The 20,157-nt window shown below is 44.9% G+C and overlaps 1 protein-coding gene across 2 annotated transcripts in view; it reads left to right on the plus strand.

The window, feature by feature from the left end:
• Nucleotides 1-20,157, plus strand: part of bcor (BCL6 corepressor) — a 47,585-nt gene continuing 27,428 nt past the window's right edge. Inside the window, exons 1-7 of one of the 2 annotated variants that reach the window (XM_073844062.1) lie at nt 1-718; nt 9,500-9,579; nt 10,321-13,329; nt 14,564-14,620; nt 15,020-15,227; nt 17,032-17,319; nt 18,493-18,882. In XM_073844062.1, coding sequence (XP_073700163.1) covers nt 9,577-9,579; nt 10,321-13,329; nt 14,564-14,620; nt 15,020-15,227; nt 17,032-17,319; nt 18,493-18,882 — 3,955 coding nt within the window. In that variant the 5' untranslated portion in view covers nt 1-718; nt 9,500-9,576. The remainder of the gene's footprint in view (nt 719-9,499; nt 9,580-10,320; nt 13,330-14,563; nt 14,621-15,019; nt 15,228-17,031; nt 17,320-18,492; nt 18,883-20,157) is intronic. The other variant, XM_073844063.1, reaches the window with a different exon arrangement.

The following is a 20,157-nucleotide window of genomic DNA, read 5'->3' on the forward strand; positions in this document are numbered from 1 at the left end:
TACGGAGAGACACGCACACACAAGCAGCAGTCGCGCAAGCATTCAGCGCGCCAGGGATATCGCGTATCGGAACCGGGACAAAGAGACGGAAAATTTTACCGCGATCGCTCCGTTAGGTTACAAAGAGAAAGGGAAGTTCGTGTTGGCCAGTGGTCCGTAAATGTGCGTGTGAGGACCGGCCCGTGCACACACGAGCAAACACACTGCCGCCGTTCTCGCAGCGTGGCTTTCGATCGCTCGTTGTCTCGCCCGAGCCCAACATGGCGCTGCGAGGCGTCATATAGCAGACTGAGTTCAGTTCAACAAGAGCCCCGGGGATTTTTCGCCACCTGTGCATTCACGCGATTCGTGTCGAAGCCGTCCTCCTCTTGTGAATCAAAGGAATTACGTTCGACTGCTTCTGCATGGATGTATATGGATCTCCTATGCGTGTTCACAGCTTTTCCAGGAGTGGATATTCGTATTCGGCAAGTCCGGAGATACTTTGAACTTCTGAAGGACTTGCTTTGAAAACAAAGAGAAAACTAGGGTTAGTAGATTGAGATTGAGTTATATATAGGCTACATAGTAATGCAGCGTTCAATAGGAGCATCCGATCCTCTTTGTTTTAACGGGAATCTTTGCATATCTTAAAAACTAAAAGAGTAAAAACGTGCATTTAACGAGGAAACCCCACTTTCCGTTTGACTCGATGAACCACAAACATCACTACATTCAGGTAAGAATACTTTAAGCTTTACTACTGATGTTTTCCACGTCTTATCTGCTTGTGTTTGTTCCGTTACATTGTCCAGTGTAGGCAAATGCGTCCGATCGGTTTCGTGCGGACCTTTGGCAAAGCTAAAGACGGGTTTGTTTTTTGATACCTAAAACTACTTTAAACCAGGAATCCCTACTTGTAGACTCGTGTTTTGACATTTCGGCGTAAAACTTGTGTTTGTTGGTAAGTTTTCAACACATTGTCTCCTGGCTGACTGGTGACGGAGACTCGGGATCGCGGCGATGTTGTTGACATTTCTTGTTGGTTGTTTGTGTGCGAATAATAGACAGTGCTTTAATTTTATACATCGAAATAATCAAATGTCTCTGTCAGTCCAAGATCTGTCTAAGCGAGCTAACGAACCATTTTGCATGTTACGGGACTTTCCTTTTTAGTAGCTGACCTTTTTCACTGTGCATCACGGTCTATTCATAGCGAAATCAAATCGTAGATTTGTGGAACTGTTGGTTTCTGTGAAATTCACGTGTGTTAATTTTCTCGCGTTGAGTAATAACGCCAGCGCGCGTTCGCGGTGGCGCATGGACTTTTTCCGATCGGGATACACCGCGAACGCTATTGATTTCGCGAGCCTCGCCCTTTTATATGACGGTTGCCAACCGTATAAGAAATTGCAATAAATGATTCCTTTTGGTCCCTTGCAAAGCTCCTAGAAAACAAGAACTGGACGTGACCTCCAAACAAGTATATATACACGTTTGGAGGTCACCTCCATTCTTTTTTCTTTTTTTTCCAGTGAGCTTTGTGAGCGAACTGAACGGAAACATTACAGATAAAAAGAATCTTATGAATTCATATGAAATGAATGAAAGACTTCCTATGGAGCCTGGGCTAGACATTGAAGCGAAGTAGTCCTCAGTACGACCGCTTTGTGGAGATCTCCTTTTGTTAATAGACACGAATGTTGACGAGACACTTGGCGACCTTCTTGCGCTCAAAGTTATTCGCTGTCGGACTGTGTCCGGGACGGGAGGAAATGACTTGGCCAGCTCCTACTAAGTGAAGACTTTGTTAGTTCTGTGTATAATGTATTATAGAGCTTTGAAGTTTGAGAAAGCTCTTTGTCCTCGACAGGCGCGGCCGTTTGGACATTAAGATCCATATTGACGCTATTTTTCTCCACTTCAAATATTTCACCCAGTGTGTCACGCAGACTGTCGTGCCATTCCCTAATAACAGACAGTGCTGTGTTGTCGCACCCTGATGCCTTCTTTGTAGGAAAATCTCAGGGTTGTATCCAAGTGATGGTATCCAAAAGTTTGTAGGTTTAAATCCCACAAGGGCTGATCAATGAACCATTATCACTAAGACACCTAACCCCAGGTTGACTTAATGAGTGTTGTTTATATCACTCTTGATAAAAGCTATAAATTAATAATTAGTGTTTAGAAAACCAGAAAATAGACGGTTAAATAAAGGGTTTCGCTAAAGCGAAGACACATTTGTTGTTAGTTACGCTTGCTGAGGAGAACTAAGGCCCCTAGTTACTGGCCTGCTTTTTGTAGTTAAACCCGTAGGTTAATTTTTCACAGGAGTCTCGTTTCTAAATGCTTGCGACGTACTATTCTGCATAATTAAAGCGCTGTGGACGCTATTAATCAAACATGTCAGAGCGTATCCGTATGAAACGTGGTGGAAAGAAAGCCCTGGATCCATCCATATTTTCATAGGCTTGCCTAAACGGCTACCGCAGATTTTTGGCATCCAGCGTTTCAAGCCTGATTCAATCACACTGTCAGATTTAAAAGTGCATTTCAATCTGATGCGTGCTATATGTTCTTAAGTTGTTCCTCAAAAGCTCTTGTTACTGATTGGCTGCATAAGTTTTTGAGTTGGCCCGTTGGTTCTTTGTAGATTAAAAGACCGCCTGATATTATATTTATAGGTTCTTTACATCAATGTAGGCTTTTACTTTTTGGGTTATTTCGTGAAGGCCTAAAGAACTAGACAGTAAAAAGTTCTTTGCTGCTCTTTACTGTGAAAAAATGTAATCATAAAAGCCTTTTTGCTTCTAATTTAAACCTTAATTCGTCTGAGTTTGTATACACACACTGAACCGTTCAACCGTTCTAAGACTTTATACTTTGTAGCAAATCAAACATTGCAAACTTTATAGAGTGGAACTAATGACTGATTTAATGTTATATATAAAAGCTGACAATCTGCTCATTATTTGTTCCAATCTGTTCAACAACCTAATCGAAGCTTCTGTATAGCGGTTAAGTTTTGTCGTAAATGACCCCCACTTTTTAGAGTACACACGTATTTTTGTTTTTAATCTCTGTTTTCGTTGATGCCATTAAAGATTACACTGTGTTTGTAGACGAACTGGCACGAATACCGGTTGTTTTCCACCGTTTATTTCGTCCACTCCCCCGACTCGCCCTGCCGAGACCCCCAGCTCTCCGGGTTTGTTTATTTATAGTCCGTCAGCTCAGTGTGAGCTCACGCCTGCATGGTCTCCTCACCCACGGAGCCTGTCTGCTGGAGACAGACCAGCCTATATTCCGATGTCAGCGTCAGATTTGCAAGAGAGAAAGTGTGACATGTCTGCCCCGTATTGTAATGCTCTATACATATACCCGCGGGTGGAATTTAGACCGACAAGTCATGGCCTGAGTTAAACCGGTGCCACAGTTCACAGAATATTTTAAGTGATTGATGTTGGCCATGAATCTGCCAGAAATCAGACCACATAAGAGAGTTTGGCTGCATCAGAGGTTACGGAGATATCCTATGACAGGACATTAGAGGCCTACCCACTGCGGTCTACATTTGCTGGTTAACGCTATAGAAATATTTTATTCTGTTTATAATATGCTCAAGTGTGCTTTGGCCTCAAGGTGTGTAATGAAAAATGTGAATAAAAGGTAAAGTACTTTGGGACCATTTCATCTCTTTTTGCCGCTTTATCATATCGTGTGTATTTTACAACAACAGCTGTATTATTTCGCTATTCGAATTTTAGTATTAGAAACGAATGTGGAGCAGTCGATAAAAATGGACACTTGCTCACCCGTCAAAACACATCTATTCAGCCTCATCTTATAAAAACAATCTGCAAAGCATTTGGGCTAAATATTAAATATTTTCTATTTAACACCTAAGTGTCAGCGAGCAGACGTCCTCACAGGGTTGGTTTTTTTACTAAATCGCATTGCCAGAGTTTGCTTTTGTCTTGGCAGCCCGTTTGGCTTTATTCGCCAGCGTTTTAGTTCGTGTGAGGGTGGAAAGATGCGCTCGGATCAGGTTTCGGAGTTTGGCTCCTGCCGGAGACGTCACGGTTTGATTGAAGTTTCTTCTCGGTCCGAGCGGTCCCGCGGGACGGCGAGCGCTGAAACGGGAGAGCTCTTCTCTTCGCTTCAACGAGCTTTTGTGCCGCAGCAGGAGCCCCGGCGTGCACGGATCGCTGCGCGCTCCCGGAGCGACGCCTACCCATGGATACATTGTTTTCATTTCTTTGCGCTGTGTTTCTTTTTTTCCTCAGACGTTAAAACCTGGTATTTTTATTTAAAAAATACACCGTATTTGAGATAATAGATTATAAAGATATAGTTTGAAAATGCCATATAGTCACTTTAGATTCAAGTTAGAACCGAAAAGGAGAACCGCAACTTCCAACAAAAACAATGTTTTTTTTCTCTCACAGTCCTTTAGTAAACTAGGTAACTTTGGTGCTTTAATAAACAAGTCATTGTCTGTCCTTATTATAGTGGAGAATGGTATAGTTAAAGGATTAACAGCACGCAATGAGCTGCAAAGTCATTATAAGAAAGAAACATGATAAAACCGCTCCAAATTAAAACAGAGCCACACAACATGCTTTAGAAATGATAAAAGATACATGAAATCCTTTGTGGCCTCATCCACACATTTAGCTCTCCATATTAGACGTTTAAATATTTTATCTGCATTCACATATGGTCTCTTTTAATGACAGCAGAACAAAATGTGTCACCTAACACGTCTGATAGCAAGATACAGCCTATAATAATGAGTAAAATGGAACGAGGTATATAATCTAATACCATATTTGTTCATTATCTTGTGCGGGAGCTAAAAACGGCCTAGGTTGGGGTGTCTGGAATTAAATAGGGTACGGAAATCTTAAGAGATGTACCCGTTTTGCCTCCTTAACACTTAAGGAACAATTATTTTAAGACTTAAGGTTCTTATTTACACATTGAGCCTCTTGAAGAACATTTCTTGGTTCCAGTTTAAGTTGGAATATGACTAATTGTAACTGAATCCGATTAGTTCAGCCCATCTGAATCATTACTGCATCTGATTCACTGAAAGGTCCGGCTCATAAGAGTAATTCATTCGGAGAACAGGTTGTGGAAATAGTCATGATATGTAGCCTACTATCCACCTTATTTGTTCCATAAGAGCGGGCGCGGACATTTTTATATTTAATGTGTCTGGCTTCCGGTGTCATCAGCTTCCAGGCATTTTTAGCTGTACAAAACAGCTTGTTTTGCTGCTTGATATTGTAAAATATCTTACCATATTATTTGAATGTATTGTCTTAATTATAAACGCACTGGTTTGTAGCAAACAGTTACTGCACTTTGTTATTCTTGATGTTATTTCCCTACCGGAAGTCTCGCACATTCACAGAAAACAGCTTACTCCCGTGTTGATAGATGGATAACCGCTGAATTTTTGCGCTTCAAGTTCAGAAGCGATGTTCTGGTACCGCTGAATATGAACGCAATAAACTCGATCAGCATCGGAGGAAGGATGCAAGTTCAAGATTCCTTAATGGAATCAATTGGGTTTAAAAACGGAGCCAGTTCCAAATAACGGTTCTCGGGTCTCAACCCTAGAGCTGCAAGGCTCAGAGAACCCAATTCGTATCGATTTGTGTTCGCAAGCAAGAAGAGAAAAGGCAGAGAGAGAGAGGGTTAGAGAGAGCCAGCGCTGTAGTCTCTGGAGTGCACGCACGCAACCCACCATTTCAAAGCAGCGCAGAGCGCACGAGGCAGACGGGGAGGTGAGAGAGAGAAAGGAATGGCTGCGGGGGCCGCACGCGGAATGTGTGCGCTGCCAGCGCGTGGGGCTCGCAGCAATTCGTATCGCTTCTCGCAGCTGAATGTCTGCAGGCAAATAATCACTTTTGTACACGTTGCGTCTTAAATATCCGCGCCCTGCCCGCGGAATGTTTTTTTTTTTTCTTTGCCTTTTTTCCATAATGGACCAGCCAATGCAGGAGCACATAGAAAAAATTAAATGTTTTTGTCTAGTGTCGTATAGGGATGCAAAACATGCGTGTTGACTAACCGCTGACTAAAATATACAGATATAACTTTTTTAGTCGTTTTATTTAAACTATTGATTTCTAAAGATTTTTTCTCGAAAAAAAGTTTTATGTCCCATAGGGCTGTTTTTTTTATTGGTAGCCTATTATTTTTTTTATTTCATTTTGTTATATGAAGGTCACGTTAATACTGTCCTAGAAACTCAATCAATGATTTTATATACTTTCTATGAAATAAATATTTGTTCCAGACCTAGACTTTCAGTTTTAAACTTAGTGAAATAAAATTAGGCTAACCATCACCCAGTCAGTATATCAATATTTTATGTGTGAAATTCGTAGTATTTAGTCAAGCTGTTTTTTAGTGTTTAAAGTGTGAAAATATTATGTTTATATAAGACGATTCTACACTACTTTTTTTTCAAGAACTATTTTCTGCTCACCAGGCCTGCAATTATTTGATCCGAAGTAAAGCAACAACAGTAAAATTTTGAAATATTTTTACTATTTAAAATAATATTTTAAATATTTTAACGTCTTTCGTTCCTGTGATTTCAAAGCAGATTTTTTTACCATCACTATTACAGTCATATGATAAAATATTCTAATAAAACATTTTATTAAATTCTATAAATAAAACTATTAATTTCTATAAAAAGATAATGCTGACTCCTAGCTCTTAAATGGTATGTTACAAAAGCTTTTTATTTCAGATAAATGCTGATCTTTGGATCTTTCTATTCATCAAAGAATCCTGAAAAAATGTACTCAACAGTTTTAAATATTGATAATAATAATAAATGTTTCTTGAACAGCAAATCAGCATATATAAATGATTTCTGAAGGATCATGTGACACTGAAGACTGGATGCTGAAAATGTAGCTTTCGTCACAGGAATAAATTGCATTTTAAAATGTATTCAAATAGAAAGCATTTATTTTAAATAGTAAAAATATTTCAGAATTCAGAAAAATATTTTCAGAAAGTGCTTTTTCGCTCACAGTTTAGAGTAGTTTTAAAAGGAAAATAATATATTTTTGCTTGTCGCCCCAAAATCACCACAGAAAGTGTCAAAAATGGTTCACTTACTAGTCTGTCCTTCGCCTTTGCTAATATGTGCTAATCTAGGTTAATTTATGTACGAGTGTCAGTGATGTGGACCGATATTTCACCCGGAGCACCTTGGAGTGTGACACGTTCATTTTCAGTTAGACATTGGACGCTTTGGGCTTGAGGTAATAAAGATAAGCTCATGCCTTTCACAGCAAAGCAGTTCTCTTTGAAACGGCGCGCTTTAATGAAAATATTTCATTCGCATAAGGGCTGCATCACATACCTTCTTTTCACAGAGGCATGCGAAACATTTTAGTATAGGCCTACATTTCGCTTGTCTTTGTCCTTGTATTTCAACCCTTCATTCGGCTTTGTTTTTATCTGCCGCTTACGGATATTATAAAACATTTTACTGCCACTTTAAGAGCGGTAGAGAGTGTCGGCGCGGCGGACGATAGACTTGGCGATCTGCCACAGCTGGAAAGCTGATGGCGGGGCCTCTGGGGCTCCTAGGTGGAGATCTCAGCGGCCCTCCTTTCTCTACACTTGAGCCCTTACTGCAAAAACTCACACCTCGGGAGCTAAACATTTAACACTCTCTTTCATGCTCAGCACACTTTATAACATCATCTCGTGTTCTTCTGTCAACAACACCGACCTGATGCAATGGCTTTCACGCTTGGTATTGCCTTTGGCTTATCCGTGGCATACTGTCACGCAAACGGAATTTTAAAATAATTCGTTTTACTCTTTTTATCCTCCTTTTTATTCTTGTATAGCCCTGTCAAATGGCAAATACATAAAAAAAATCTTTCTTTGTTAATGTGCATATTTCAAACTTTTTTTTTTTTTTTTTTAGTATTTCATTCTTGTTTTTATATCGGCTATATATCATAATTTAAATTATGTATATAGGTACTTTTATTTGCTTTATAATTTTGCGCATTACCTGCACGGTCAATTAGCTTCGAAGTGAGCCGAACATTATGCGCTGCAAAATTATAGCATCTTTTTCCTTGGGCCGCTTGGCGTCAGATGACAGGAACTACAAACCAATTCCGTTCTGTTTAAAAATGGCAGGGCTAAAGAACGTAAAATACGTAGCAAAGTTTAACCTTTGTATAGTCTTTTGTTTAGTTTGAAAGCCAAGGTGATTAGAAACAAAGTTAAAACAGCCCATGCGGCTCGATTCAGTGTTGGCTCACCTGCATTAAATGCCAGACAAAGCGCCCGGCGAGCTTGGCTTGTGATTGATGTCTTTGAGAGCGGAGGTTTCTTTCCTCCGTGGGGGGTGAGTACCCCTCTTACCGAAGCGCCCCTCAAATGCATAATGTCCTCGCCCCCGCTGGCGCAATGAAAGAGCGGGTCACAGAGGGGACGGAAAATGAGAGCGCAGAGAACGTGACTGAATGGCCGAGGCGAGTGGGTTTCTGCTGCGCTCCCCACGGCAGGGTCGGATTAGTCTTTGCGAGCAGGGGAGGATGGGGGAAGGGAGGCACACGCTCCGGGAACAGGGGCAGAATTTACGTTTATTAAGTTTAATGGCGGCTTAATGCTGGTGTAGTTATAGAACAATAACTCAACTTCGCGTGTAAATGCAGGAGGGTTACTCGCTTGCATGTGCTTAGGCTGAATAGGGATGGATCTTTCGCTGTTTTGCATAAACGCAACTGCTTTTAGTGATAGATTGTAATTGTATTAATGCATTCTGCTTATGCTTTTAAGCTTTGGTGCAACACAGGTTGCTATGGAAGTGATGAATGCACATCTGTGCGTGTATGTGTGTAGGTTGGTTTGATTGATGACAGAGGGCAAACTGTCTCACTCCTTCAATAGCAGCGACTGTGGCCATGTCTCTAGATAAGCTCTGGGTCTGCGTTATTGAAATCTGGGGTCTGTAGAGCCATCAATAACAGAGAGGCGCAGCTCGCCTACTCAACAAAGCTCCGCTGTAATGTCTTGCCAAGCCGCGGGGCTGGGCGGCAGTATTTCGGGGGGAGGGGGCGGTTTTTGATTGCTGCTTTCTTCGTTGTAATGATGATTCCCCCCCTTCCACTCACTCCCCTCTTTGCGTTGCTCTGTATGAGTACAGAGCGCAGAGGGATTCCTTATCAGAGCACTTGCTCTGAGATAACAAGCCACGTGGCCTGGTGACCGTTCGTCGAGAGGAAGGCATGTGGAGGTGGAAAAGCAGGCCAAGGCCTCATGAAGAGGTCGTTTCTCATTTTCCCTCACTCTGCTTGTGTAAGCGGGAGTATGCCAATTTCTTCGCTCCGTGATCAAGGTTCATTTTCATTGTGTTTACCCTGAACTGAAAACGCTATATGAATAAGTAATAGAACGTGGTAAATATTCTGCTTTAAGAGCTGCAGGATGTATAAGATCTTCGTTTATTTCTCTCCAACAGAAAATTGTCCTTATGGGATGGTGAAGACCAGGGAATCTGTTGAGAACTAACAGAGAAATAGAGTTCTCATTCAAAGCATGGTAAGCATTTCAGTTAATACATACACATGCATGTAAACAGAAAACTATCCCTTCCCACATTGAAATATATCAACCTGTCATGCTTGCAAAGAGCGTAATCACCTGTTTTCTTGCATTAGAATTTTCCATTGTTAACAGATGCACTCTCTCAATGCACAAGCCAGGACTGGCATAATTTGACTCCCAGGTCGCTCTCACGTATGATGGGAAGAGCGATCTGCGCTGTCTGCCAGGCTGCCCAGAACGCATACATCAAAGCTGCTGCGTTTCCTGTACTATAACCTCGCTGCAGCTGACATTTAAAAATGTTTTCTGCATTCGCCTGTTCTGACCTTGACTAGTGCAATGTGTTGTGACGTCCTTGTAATTTCCTATTAGCTTCCTTAAGGTGTTGGGGAAATCGTCAGATTACTGTGTATAAATCAGTTTGTGATTAGAAAGCGAGATGCTTTTCCCTGACCTTTTAATAAGAAAGTCTGATGTTTATATAAAATGACCACTTGTAATGTGCTGTGATTCATTTTTGAGGATCTTATCACTTGCAGTCTCTTATTTCAGTTATAAATCTGCCCTCTCATTTAGTGAAAGGTGATAAAGATTGGATGGATTGAACCTGATGTTAATCTGTATTGGCCTTTTGTTCACCTGTCTGTCTGTTGTCTGAATCTTATTGCTCTTTGTTTGTTGTCTCCTGCACTCCCTCTCCCCCCACCCTTACCACTTTCTGCTCTTTTGTCCCAGGTGGATGCGAGTACAACCTGCAGAATGAACCCTCTCAGTGCACTTGGCATCGATCGGGCCAGCCTGATGCGGGAGAGCCTCCACGTTCACGGAGGGATGGTTTATCCACCAGGAATCCGGACCTTGCCAACAGAAAAGGGCTATGTTGGTGACAGGATCCCTGACTTGCTTTACAAACCAGATGTGTCTCTCGACAGCAGAAAGACCGCAAACAGTTACGTTGGACTTTATAAAAGTTCCCCACCTGGGATTCAGAAGTCGCTGATTGTGCCTGGGACTGGCGCAGACGCTTTAGGGTTGGACAGACGGGTCGTACCAGGAGATAAGCCCCCCGAGCTGAGTCTCAATGGTGGTAGTAGCTATCTGCGGGTTCCCTGGATGAACCCCTACCATGAAGCTGGAATGTACCCCTTCTTAGACTCCAGTAAATACACTGCTTTGAACATGTATAAAGCATCAATCCTGTCACAACCGCCACCTTACCTTCCCCAGCATCTGGCCTACCAGTCTCTATGTGCAGGAGCAGGAGGCAGTGCAGCTGGTACAGAGCGTTTGTTTTACATGCCCCCCTATCCCCCTGCACCTATATCTTCGCCCCTTGCCCCTCCTCTCAGGATCCCCACTGCGACTGTTGCCCCTACTGCACTGTCACCTATGATGCACCACCAGGACAAAACGATACAGAGTATTGGTCCAAGGATTCACCATGAGCCCTCAGCATTTGGGCAGCAGACCATGCATCAGCAGACCCAGCCCCACCACCAGTCAGCCAGTGATAGGCAGCACAGCAGCAGTGGAAACAGTGCCAGCAACAGCAAGTCCATCCGGACCCCATCCAGCAAAAACACAAGCAGCACTAGCAGTAATGTTAGCAACAGTAGCAGCGTTGGTGTTAGCAGCAGCTCCAATTCCATAGTCTCAGTAGACTCATGTCCTACCCTTGTAATGCAACCGCCCCGCCCTACACCACGCGCCCCTCAGGCGCCTGCGGCACCTCCACCCCCTCCTCCACCTCTTGTGGATAGCACTATGGAGTTCCAAAAGCCTCTGTACAGAAGTCCTTCCTCATCCTCATCATCTTCACCATCAGTTGCTCACCCTGTCTACATCAGCAGCATGTCCAAAGAGCTTCGCTCTCCAATTCGGCCTACTAGCCAGAAGCCTAAAGCCAAAGAGGCAACCATGGAGTCCAACAGAGGTGTGGGGAATGAAAGAAAGAGCAGCAGCTCACCTGTTAAGACCTCTACTGAGAAACCACCTCAACAGGGGCCTATTACCAAAGACCCAGCAGACAAGCCTTTAGACCTGTCTGCCAAAATCATGGACTTTGAAGGACCTACCAATGGGTACCCCCCAAAATTAGAGGCCTTAGCCAAGCTTGGCTATTCCCCCACCGCCCGTTATGGACATACCCCAAACAGGGAGCTTTTAAAAGAAACTCTTTCTCCATCATCCTCCACAGTAAGCACTTCTTCTAAAACTCCAGAACGGCCTGAGATAATTAGCACTTTACCATCTTCCTGGGTGGTACCGAGTCCTACCCAGACAATCAGCTCTGAGGCTAGTCAAAACAAAGGCTCCAGTATCATCAAGAATAAAAATCTTGAACATGTGGTGCCACAGTCAAGAAGTTCCTCTTGTCCCAGAATTGATGACCAAAACAATGGCTCAATCCCATGTTCTGCCCCGACTGTTGTGACTACAGCATCTCGGCCATCGTCTGTCTCGCCTTCTCCCAAGATTAACGGTGAATGGCCAAAGTCGGTTCCCACCCCACCAGAAAAGACCCCAACAGCTACAAAGCCCTCAAAGACACTCAAAAAACCTGAAACCCCTGAAATTGGCTTCAAGTCACAGCAATCACATTTAGAGAATGGACATGCTCCAAGCCATCTCTACATGCCTCAGGGTGAAACTTATCTTCCTCCCAGCTTAGCATATCCTAGCAGATATCTCTCGTACCCAGTACCCGAGAGTCTTTCCCTTTCCCACTTGCAGTTGTCAGGAAAAGGGCCAGTGTACCCTCATCCAGTTCTGCTGGGCACTAACAGTCTGTATTCAGCACGCTTGCCACCCAAACCTGGCATCCCATATGGAATCCCACCCAGTCATGGAGAATATCTGACCTACCATGACTCGCAAGAGATGGTCCATCCACTAATGTCTCCCCACCTGCCCCTGGACCACAAAGTCACTGAGCGTCTGGAACTGAGGCACAGACCCCTGGACAAGCCTTGGCATCATGACGAGGCACTGTACAAACGCCAAAGCATTGCTGACACAGACCCAGGCTACAAATGTGAGAGGGAGTCAGAAAGGCAAGAAGTTTTGGGCTCAAAGTCTCAGAGCAAGCCTCACACAGTGAATAAAGAGGAGATTGTCTGCATCGACCTGGTCCAAGATGACACAGATGGCAGTCCAGAGCCAGACAAACATAGTGCCGTTGATGCCAAATGTAAAGAGCCAGCTAAGCCAGTCGGCAGTGGGACAGAGATGGGGAATGAGAGTGGCAGTAATTCTGAAGGGAAAGAGCCAGAGCTCATGCAGATTTTGCGCTCCGGCCAGCCTGCCGTATCCTGGCCAACTGATTCGGAGCGGCGGGCAGAGGTATGCAGTCCGCCTCGGCCACAGAAGCAGTCTGACTCTCCCGTGCACAGCCAGAGTGAGGAAAGCTCCTCTGAGCACAGCCCACTACCTGACATGTTGGAAGAGCAGACACTGCGCTGTGCCAGAACCTCTGGCGAAAGGGCTCGAGCTGATGGTGCTGAATTCAAAGTCGATAGGCACCACGCTAATCGACAATATGCGGAGCTGGGCAAGGATGTACCAGAAGATGCAGAGTCCCACGAGGATGAGGAGGAAGGACATGGGTTGTCTAAAAGCAAGAGATCCAGCTTGGCCAAGAGAATAGCCAACTCCTCAGGCTATGTTGGCGACCGCTTCAAGTGCGTCACCACTGAGCTGTATGCGGACTCCAGCAAACTGAGCCGGGAACAGCGAGCCTTGCAGGTGAGTTGTGCAATTCTTGCATGTTGGTTGGGATGAATAGGGAAGTTTGTGCAGTTTTGAAGCATGTCACATATTGTCACACTTTCAGTTTGAGAAGCATTCAGACACCTTAAGGCCAAGTCCGAGTGCTATAATTTGAGAACACCTCATATTTTCTGTTCCCCGGTCAACTAGTAGCTGTCACTGAATTAGATAAAGTTCCCAGCCATCCTGAGATTTACAGCTTCTCTTTAAAAATAGCTCAATGACCTCAGTTCCGGCTTTGAACGGGCACTCGCATCTAACTTCCACACTAGGCTATATTGAACGCTTTGCTAATTACAGATCTCCGTAACCCACACTCCCTCTCCTGCTCTCTCTTTCTAGCAGTTTTAGGGGCCCCTGCTGTGAATCTGTCAAACAGGCTTTAATGGCAGCAGTTCTACAGTTAGCGTGAGAGAACTTGGGTGTGTGAACAAGAACACAAATGCCTGAGTGTGTGGTTCAGTCAACGGCTGAAAGGGTTAACACAAAGTGCCGTCTGTGGCTGCTTTGCCCAGTCGTGCAGAAGCTCAGCTGCTGAGTGTTTGTGTGTGTGTTTGTGTGTGTGTGTGTGTGTGTGTGTGTGTGTGTGTGCATGCCGTGGCCTTGCTAGCACATAATGCTGCAGGCAACTGTTAACCTGCAGGTGAGCCCTGGAGACCGGTGTGTGTGTGTGCGTGGGAGTGGGGCATACCCAAACATAATCGCGTACCCTTTTCTACACGCTTCCATCTTGCACTCCATTCCTCGCTTTACACACGCACACAAACACACGCATACCCCTAGGCCCCCACTAGCCATGTGCGTGGTGGCAGCCCTCCCAGCTTAAGTGAAATCCGGCCCATTCTTTCCTGATGGGGAAGATTAGAGTTCTTACCAGCAGCAGCGAGCAGAGCGCTCTCCGACTGGCAGAGTCATTAGCACACACACACACACATAGTCGCGCAGCGAAGAGAGAGGCTGATGGAAGACAATGCCCTAATTTCAGATAGCCCACACAATTTGGAAAGTCCTTTTAAGTAAGCCAGTATGTTCTACGCATTACCACATATCTTACATTGAAGTTTCATTTGAACAGTCTTAGCATCCTCAAAAAATATCATGAATTTGTGTATGAGGGTAAGTTAATGTTTGTTTGCAGATGTGTTAAATTTGTGTAAATATTCAATTTAAATCATTGAAAAAGATATTGAGCCCCATTCTGATTGCTTAGATGGAAGGATTATCACAAGAGGACAGTAATTTAAGTCAACCAGCTGCGTTTTGGGAGGTCAGTTCATTTTATTTTTAAATTACTAATCAGTTGAAATGAGTAACACTTGGTTTTGCGCCCACAGGCGGTTGTGAAGTTAGTTTTTCTTTCCTTTTCCCCTTTCTGAGGGGCCCTGAAAATTGCATGGTCAAATATGAATAAAAAGTATCCCCTGATTTCACCTATATCAGTTAGCTTTTGTTCTAAGTTATTGATATGCCTTTGCTGCATTTACTCTAATGCGCTTTAGCTACTGTTCTACTCTCACTGCAGATTTATTTTATGCAAGTTTTATTCTGTTTTTTCCCCTCTATTTTTGTTGTACTGGAGCACACGAGAGACAGGCTTTACAGCTGGTGCTCGTAACACTGGATCTGGTTTCACGATTGTGCTGTGTGTGTGTGTGTGTCTGTGTAGCGTGCGATGATGCGTTTCTCGGAGCTGGAGCTGAAGGAAAAGGAGGGGTGTGTGTCGTCTGCAGCGCCTGGACTGGGGAGAGAGCGGGAGATAGAGAGGGAGCTGGCAGAGAGCCAGCGTGGAGCGGGAGACTGGGAACGAAGCCAGCCAAGCTCCAGGCCCTCCGCAGCCCTTTCGGCCCTCTCTGATCACACCGAGCAGCACAACGGTAAGATGCTCGCACACACTTGAGCGCAATCCCTCTCGCGCTCCTGCGCTCCCTTTTATTTTTCTTTCTCATTTCTGGCTTTCTTTGTTCTTTGGTGAAACGCCTGTCGAATGCACTGTCTCTAACTTTCGCCTGCCTTTTTTCACTCATCCGCTTTCCTTTGTCCTGCGATCTTCTGTAACCATCCCAGATTCACAGGCGCTTGCTCGTTCTTTGCCCCCCCCCCCCCTCAATCCCCTCGCATTTCCTTCCCTTGTCACTAGGGACGGTCCCTGTGCTGTGGCGCTCCATGCAACAGCGTTAAACCAGCGGAAACGACGTGGTAAACATGGCTTCCGCCACCGCCACCCTCAAACAGGAAGCGCTCACATAAACATGCACATGCTCTGACTCTCGCTCGCTCTCTCTCTCTCTCTCTCTCTCTCTCTTCGTCTCGCTCTCTCTCTCTGCTGTTTTGGCTCTTGTTTTTTCCACTTGAGCTTTGGTAATGGCCTAATGCCATCAGATTTCCAAATCAACACTTTGCTGCTATGTGACCTCGCTCTCCCTGGTGGCTTTCACAGAGGCGAGGCGTTTCCTGTGCATGTGGGTCAGAATGTGTGTGTGTGCGCGTGAACGCTCGCATGTGTGTCAGCCACACGGACAATTAACAGCGCTCTGGATTACATAAACAGAGTGTGCTCAGCAGACCGGCAGTTCCTGTGAAGCTTTGAGGGTGAAAATGTTACAAAAAACCTTCTGCTGTAGTTTTGATTGTAGAGATTTAAGTTTATCACATATGTCGAATACAGATTTAAGAAACAAAATTGATTATTTGACTTTGTGCGTCCTTTCTGGATGTTTCATGTCCTTCGCTCCTCCCTTGATTTTTATGCCCCGTCTGTCCTTCAACAATCTCCGTCTCGCTCTCTCAGAATGGCCACATTAACTCTCTCTGGGTGACGCGAATGATGTTACCATGGTGATCTGTTTTGGTTCAGAGTTGCTATGGCGCACACATTGCCATGAATTATGGGATGCATGTGGCGTTAGTCACATGCTTTGTGCTTGTCTCTGTGAGCCTGAGGCAGGGTGGGCTGCATTCTTACCCAGGCCAGTATAAAGGTGGTTCTGTTCTACATCGAGATCGCGCTAATCAAGTCATTTTGTATGTATGATTACGCACTGTTTATTAATTTTTGTGGAATGTGTATTTTTGTAAATATGTGTGACTTATAAGGCTGCATAATTTGTGCGCGCATGTTTTTTAAAGACGTGCATGTGACGCTATATATGGTGCAGTGTGTGTGTGTGTGTGTGTGTGTGAAAGAGAGAAGCGGGCGGTATGGAGCGTGAGCCCCTAGCGCCTGTCTTTGATCTGTGCGGCTGCTCTTAGCTGCCGGGAGACATTCTCAAGGAGCGCTTTTCACTGCCACACACAGAACGGGAGAAAGCAGGAGAGGGGGAGGAGAGCGCGAGGAGAGAGAGGAAGGGGGAGGGAGAGGAGACTTGAGCTGGGTTGCTGCTTGCGCTCTTGGCACGGATGTTTCGGGCTAATTTAAGCTTGCAGAGAGAGCGAGCAAGTGCGTCCCTGTTTGCCGTCTAGCTCTCCGTGTGGGATGGGTGTGGTGTAGTTAGCACATACACACAAGTGTCCAGGGTGGGGGTACGGGGTTGTTTTTCTGTAGTCTTTTCCTTTTTATCTTTCTCTCTCTGTCTACGGCCTCTAGTCTCGGCCTCTACTAGTTTGTCGCGCTCCTTTTGAACTTGAAGCCAGTGACGCAATGTATCTGACTAACGCATTTGTGTTTGTTCGTCTACACAGGTGTGACACCAACATGTGCAAACAACAGAGTTCCCGTGCTCCAGCGGTGCGGCCCACCAGCCGATGTCCCGCAGCCCCGCCGAGTGGAGGAGAAGAGAGCGAGGGACGTGAAAGGAGAGGAGGAGGGGACTGTTGGCACGGCGACGGGCAGGAAACGTGCATTGGATTTGGAACAGAGCCAAGGCCACCCTGATTGCATGCACACCGCGGAAGAGAGAAACGGAGAGAGACGGACGAGAGGAGAGGACGATAATGGCATCGTGGCGAAGAGAGCGAGACTGATTTCAGGTAGACATCTGGGCTGTCTGTCTTTCCGGTGTCCTTCAATGTCTGTCCTCTTTTTCCGTCTTTTCATCCCGTTCTTTCCGCCACCTTTGCCAACAGCAAGTAGTGGATGGGCCTGCTCTGTCTTTCATCTTATCACCGACCTCCTGTATCCCTATCTGACACGTCTCACTCTCTCGCTGCTCTTTTCCCTTTTCCTCTGCTTGCTCCGGCTTTGATCCTTTCGCTGGCCTTTTCGATTCATCTTGATTTGTGTTTATTGCCATCACATGGTCCAAATAAACACAACTGCCGGGCGTTCTCTGCCCTACTCTCTCTTTGTGCTCAGTCTAAAGGGCGTTTTCAGACATCAAAACAACCTTTGTATAAACTCGCATCGCTTAAACGTGTCCCAGAAAGCTTGTTTTTGTCAGCAAAATGTGGGTGTCTGTTGAGCTCTGTACTTTCATTTAAAAGCTATCAAACTGGTGGGTGTTTGTGCTCCATAAGGAAAAAACTCTGTTAACAATTGGAAAACAATTCCTGCTCTAAGTGTGCAACACTGTTTATACTTGGAACTGACACAAGTGGACATTGTTAAATTCAGCTGTAAATGGATTTTGGAGATGCATTATGATCCAATTCTGGGGATGCATCGTGATCGAATGAACAACTTCTGGTGGTCAGAGATGTCAGTAGCTACAGAGCATTTGTAGTGCACAGCCTAATGCATCCTAAATGCAAATACTTATTATGCCAGAACCATTTTTTTTTTAAGGACAGCATTCAGCAAGCGAAGTGGGGAATAAGAGGAGAGGGGGTGGGATCGGGAAAGGTCCGCAAACTGGGACTCGAACTCGGGACACCCAAAGTGCAACGGCGCTATATCGGCATGTTGCCTAGGAGGCAATGGTCGCTGACAACAAGGGTTTTCAAATTCATCCGATGCATAAAATTGCAAGACATTTGCAAGGCTTTCTGGGACATTGTTGGGATGCAGTACCCAGTATCTTCCAAATAAATTTGCAATGTATTTCATCACAAAATCCGAACCTGCCCTTGTGCAAATCCCATTTCAGATGCATAGTAAATCCAGGTGTACGCAGCAATTCGTCCCATCTGACCACTTAAGATCGGATCAACCTAGCTGAATGTTAATACAAGGTCTAAACGGATTGCTTCTATCTCTTTCCACAGACGTGTGGCCCCAGCCCTCCGAGCAGGAGGTGAAGAATCTGAAGGTGTGTATCGAGTTGACGGGTCTTCGGCTCAGTAAACCCCGCCACCTTCATAATCTTCAGGAACTGTGGGATAGACAGGGACAGCTCAACCATGACAGGACGCAATTCGGAGCTCCCAACATTGGTTTGTCTCCCACACCCAAAGCCACTCTTCCACCACTCCAAACCACCAGGAGGGAAAAGCTTGACCCTTGCCCCTCAGAGGTCCCGAGAATCGCCCACGGTGTCCCTGCTGTGGATCGAAAGGTCAAAGCAAATGGATTTGAAGAGAAGGGGGTGAAGAGGAAAGCCGAAGTGGAAAAAGGCTGGACTAAGGACCAGCTGGAATACACAGAGTCTGACACAGGTATGTCTTTGCATTTCCATTCTCATTTAAATGCAGGGTTGTAAGTATAGAGCAGAGCATTCTGGGGAGACCACAAAAGCCTGTTTGAAAATCTTTAGAGGATATTTGTGTCAACGAGACCTTGGACTTAAGATGGCATGGGACAATAGTGTAAATTGGGTTTTGTCGTCTGTTATCTTGTTTTATTTGCGTGACTAAACAGTGTCCTCATTTGCCTGTTTAATCACAAAGGTTCAGGTAAAGAGTGCCGATACCACACACTACATCCTACACCCTATATACTACAGTCTACACTGTGCACACTACCTTTTACACCAGGTTTCCTACAAACTACATACTGTCCCCAACTCTATACACTAGTTTGACAATCTGTATCCTTCAAACTACAAACTACATACGGCTTACCTACTACACTTTACATGATATACACCACACCCTACTTAATAAGTATATACTACAGTTTATACCCTACACATATATGTTTATACATACACATATATGTCTTGCGTACGATATCTTCATATACCATACAAGCGACGCCAATTCACATTACATTCTCTATTTTACATACAACGCCCTACTATTTTCATTCGGCCTGTAAATGGTGCTCTAAGCTAAGACTAAGTCTCATTTAGTTATGCAGGTCAGAGAAGGACCCAGAAGGAGAGAACTGAGCGGAGAGACACAAGCAGCATGAACAAATGAGACACAAAGAGAAAGGAAACAAATGGCTGTTAGAAAGCAAAGGGAAAGGGTGGAAGAGAAGGACTGAAGGAGATGAAAAGAGGATACGGAGCACTGAGGGGGGAACTGAGGTGAAAGACGAGAGCGAGGCAGTAGGGAGAGGCAGATTAGAGGAAAGCAGAGCACGTCGCCCCGTGTCTGCGGCTTTGGGATAGCAATAATGATTCTTGTTGATTGACAAGTCGCGCTCGCAAGCGCTCGCACGCACACTCTCAGGCGCTCGCTTCCTTGTTGGTATAAAAGCATCGCCGAGAAAGCGCATGCCGCAGAGTAATGAGCCATGAGATTCCACAACTGTGCAAATAACAACGTGCGTGTGTGTGCGAGGCTGCCCGTCAGTATCTTGGCTGCTGGATATTGTGCTGGCGTTCTGTCAGGAGGATTAGAGAGCAGCAAGACGAGAGACGAGACTCTTTATCTCGTTCTATCCCTCACTCTGTGCGTGTGAGTATTATGTCCTATACATATGCATCTTGGTTTTACTCAAGCTGAGAGATGGTTTGCTAGTTAATGCATTAGTGTGTGTGTGTG

Source organism: Garra rufa, chromosome 7 (assembly GCF_049309525.1).
Source record: "Garra rufa chromosome 7, GarRuf1.0, whole genome shotgun sequence".
NCBI classification, from domain to species: domain Eukaryota; kingdom Metazoa; phylum Chordata; class Actinopteri; order Cypriniformes; family Cyprinidae; genus Garra; species Garra rufa.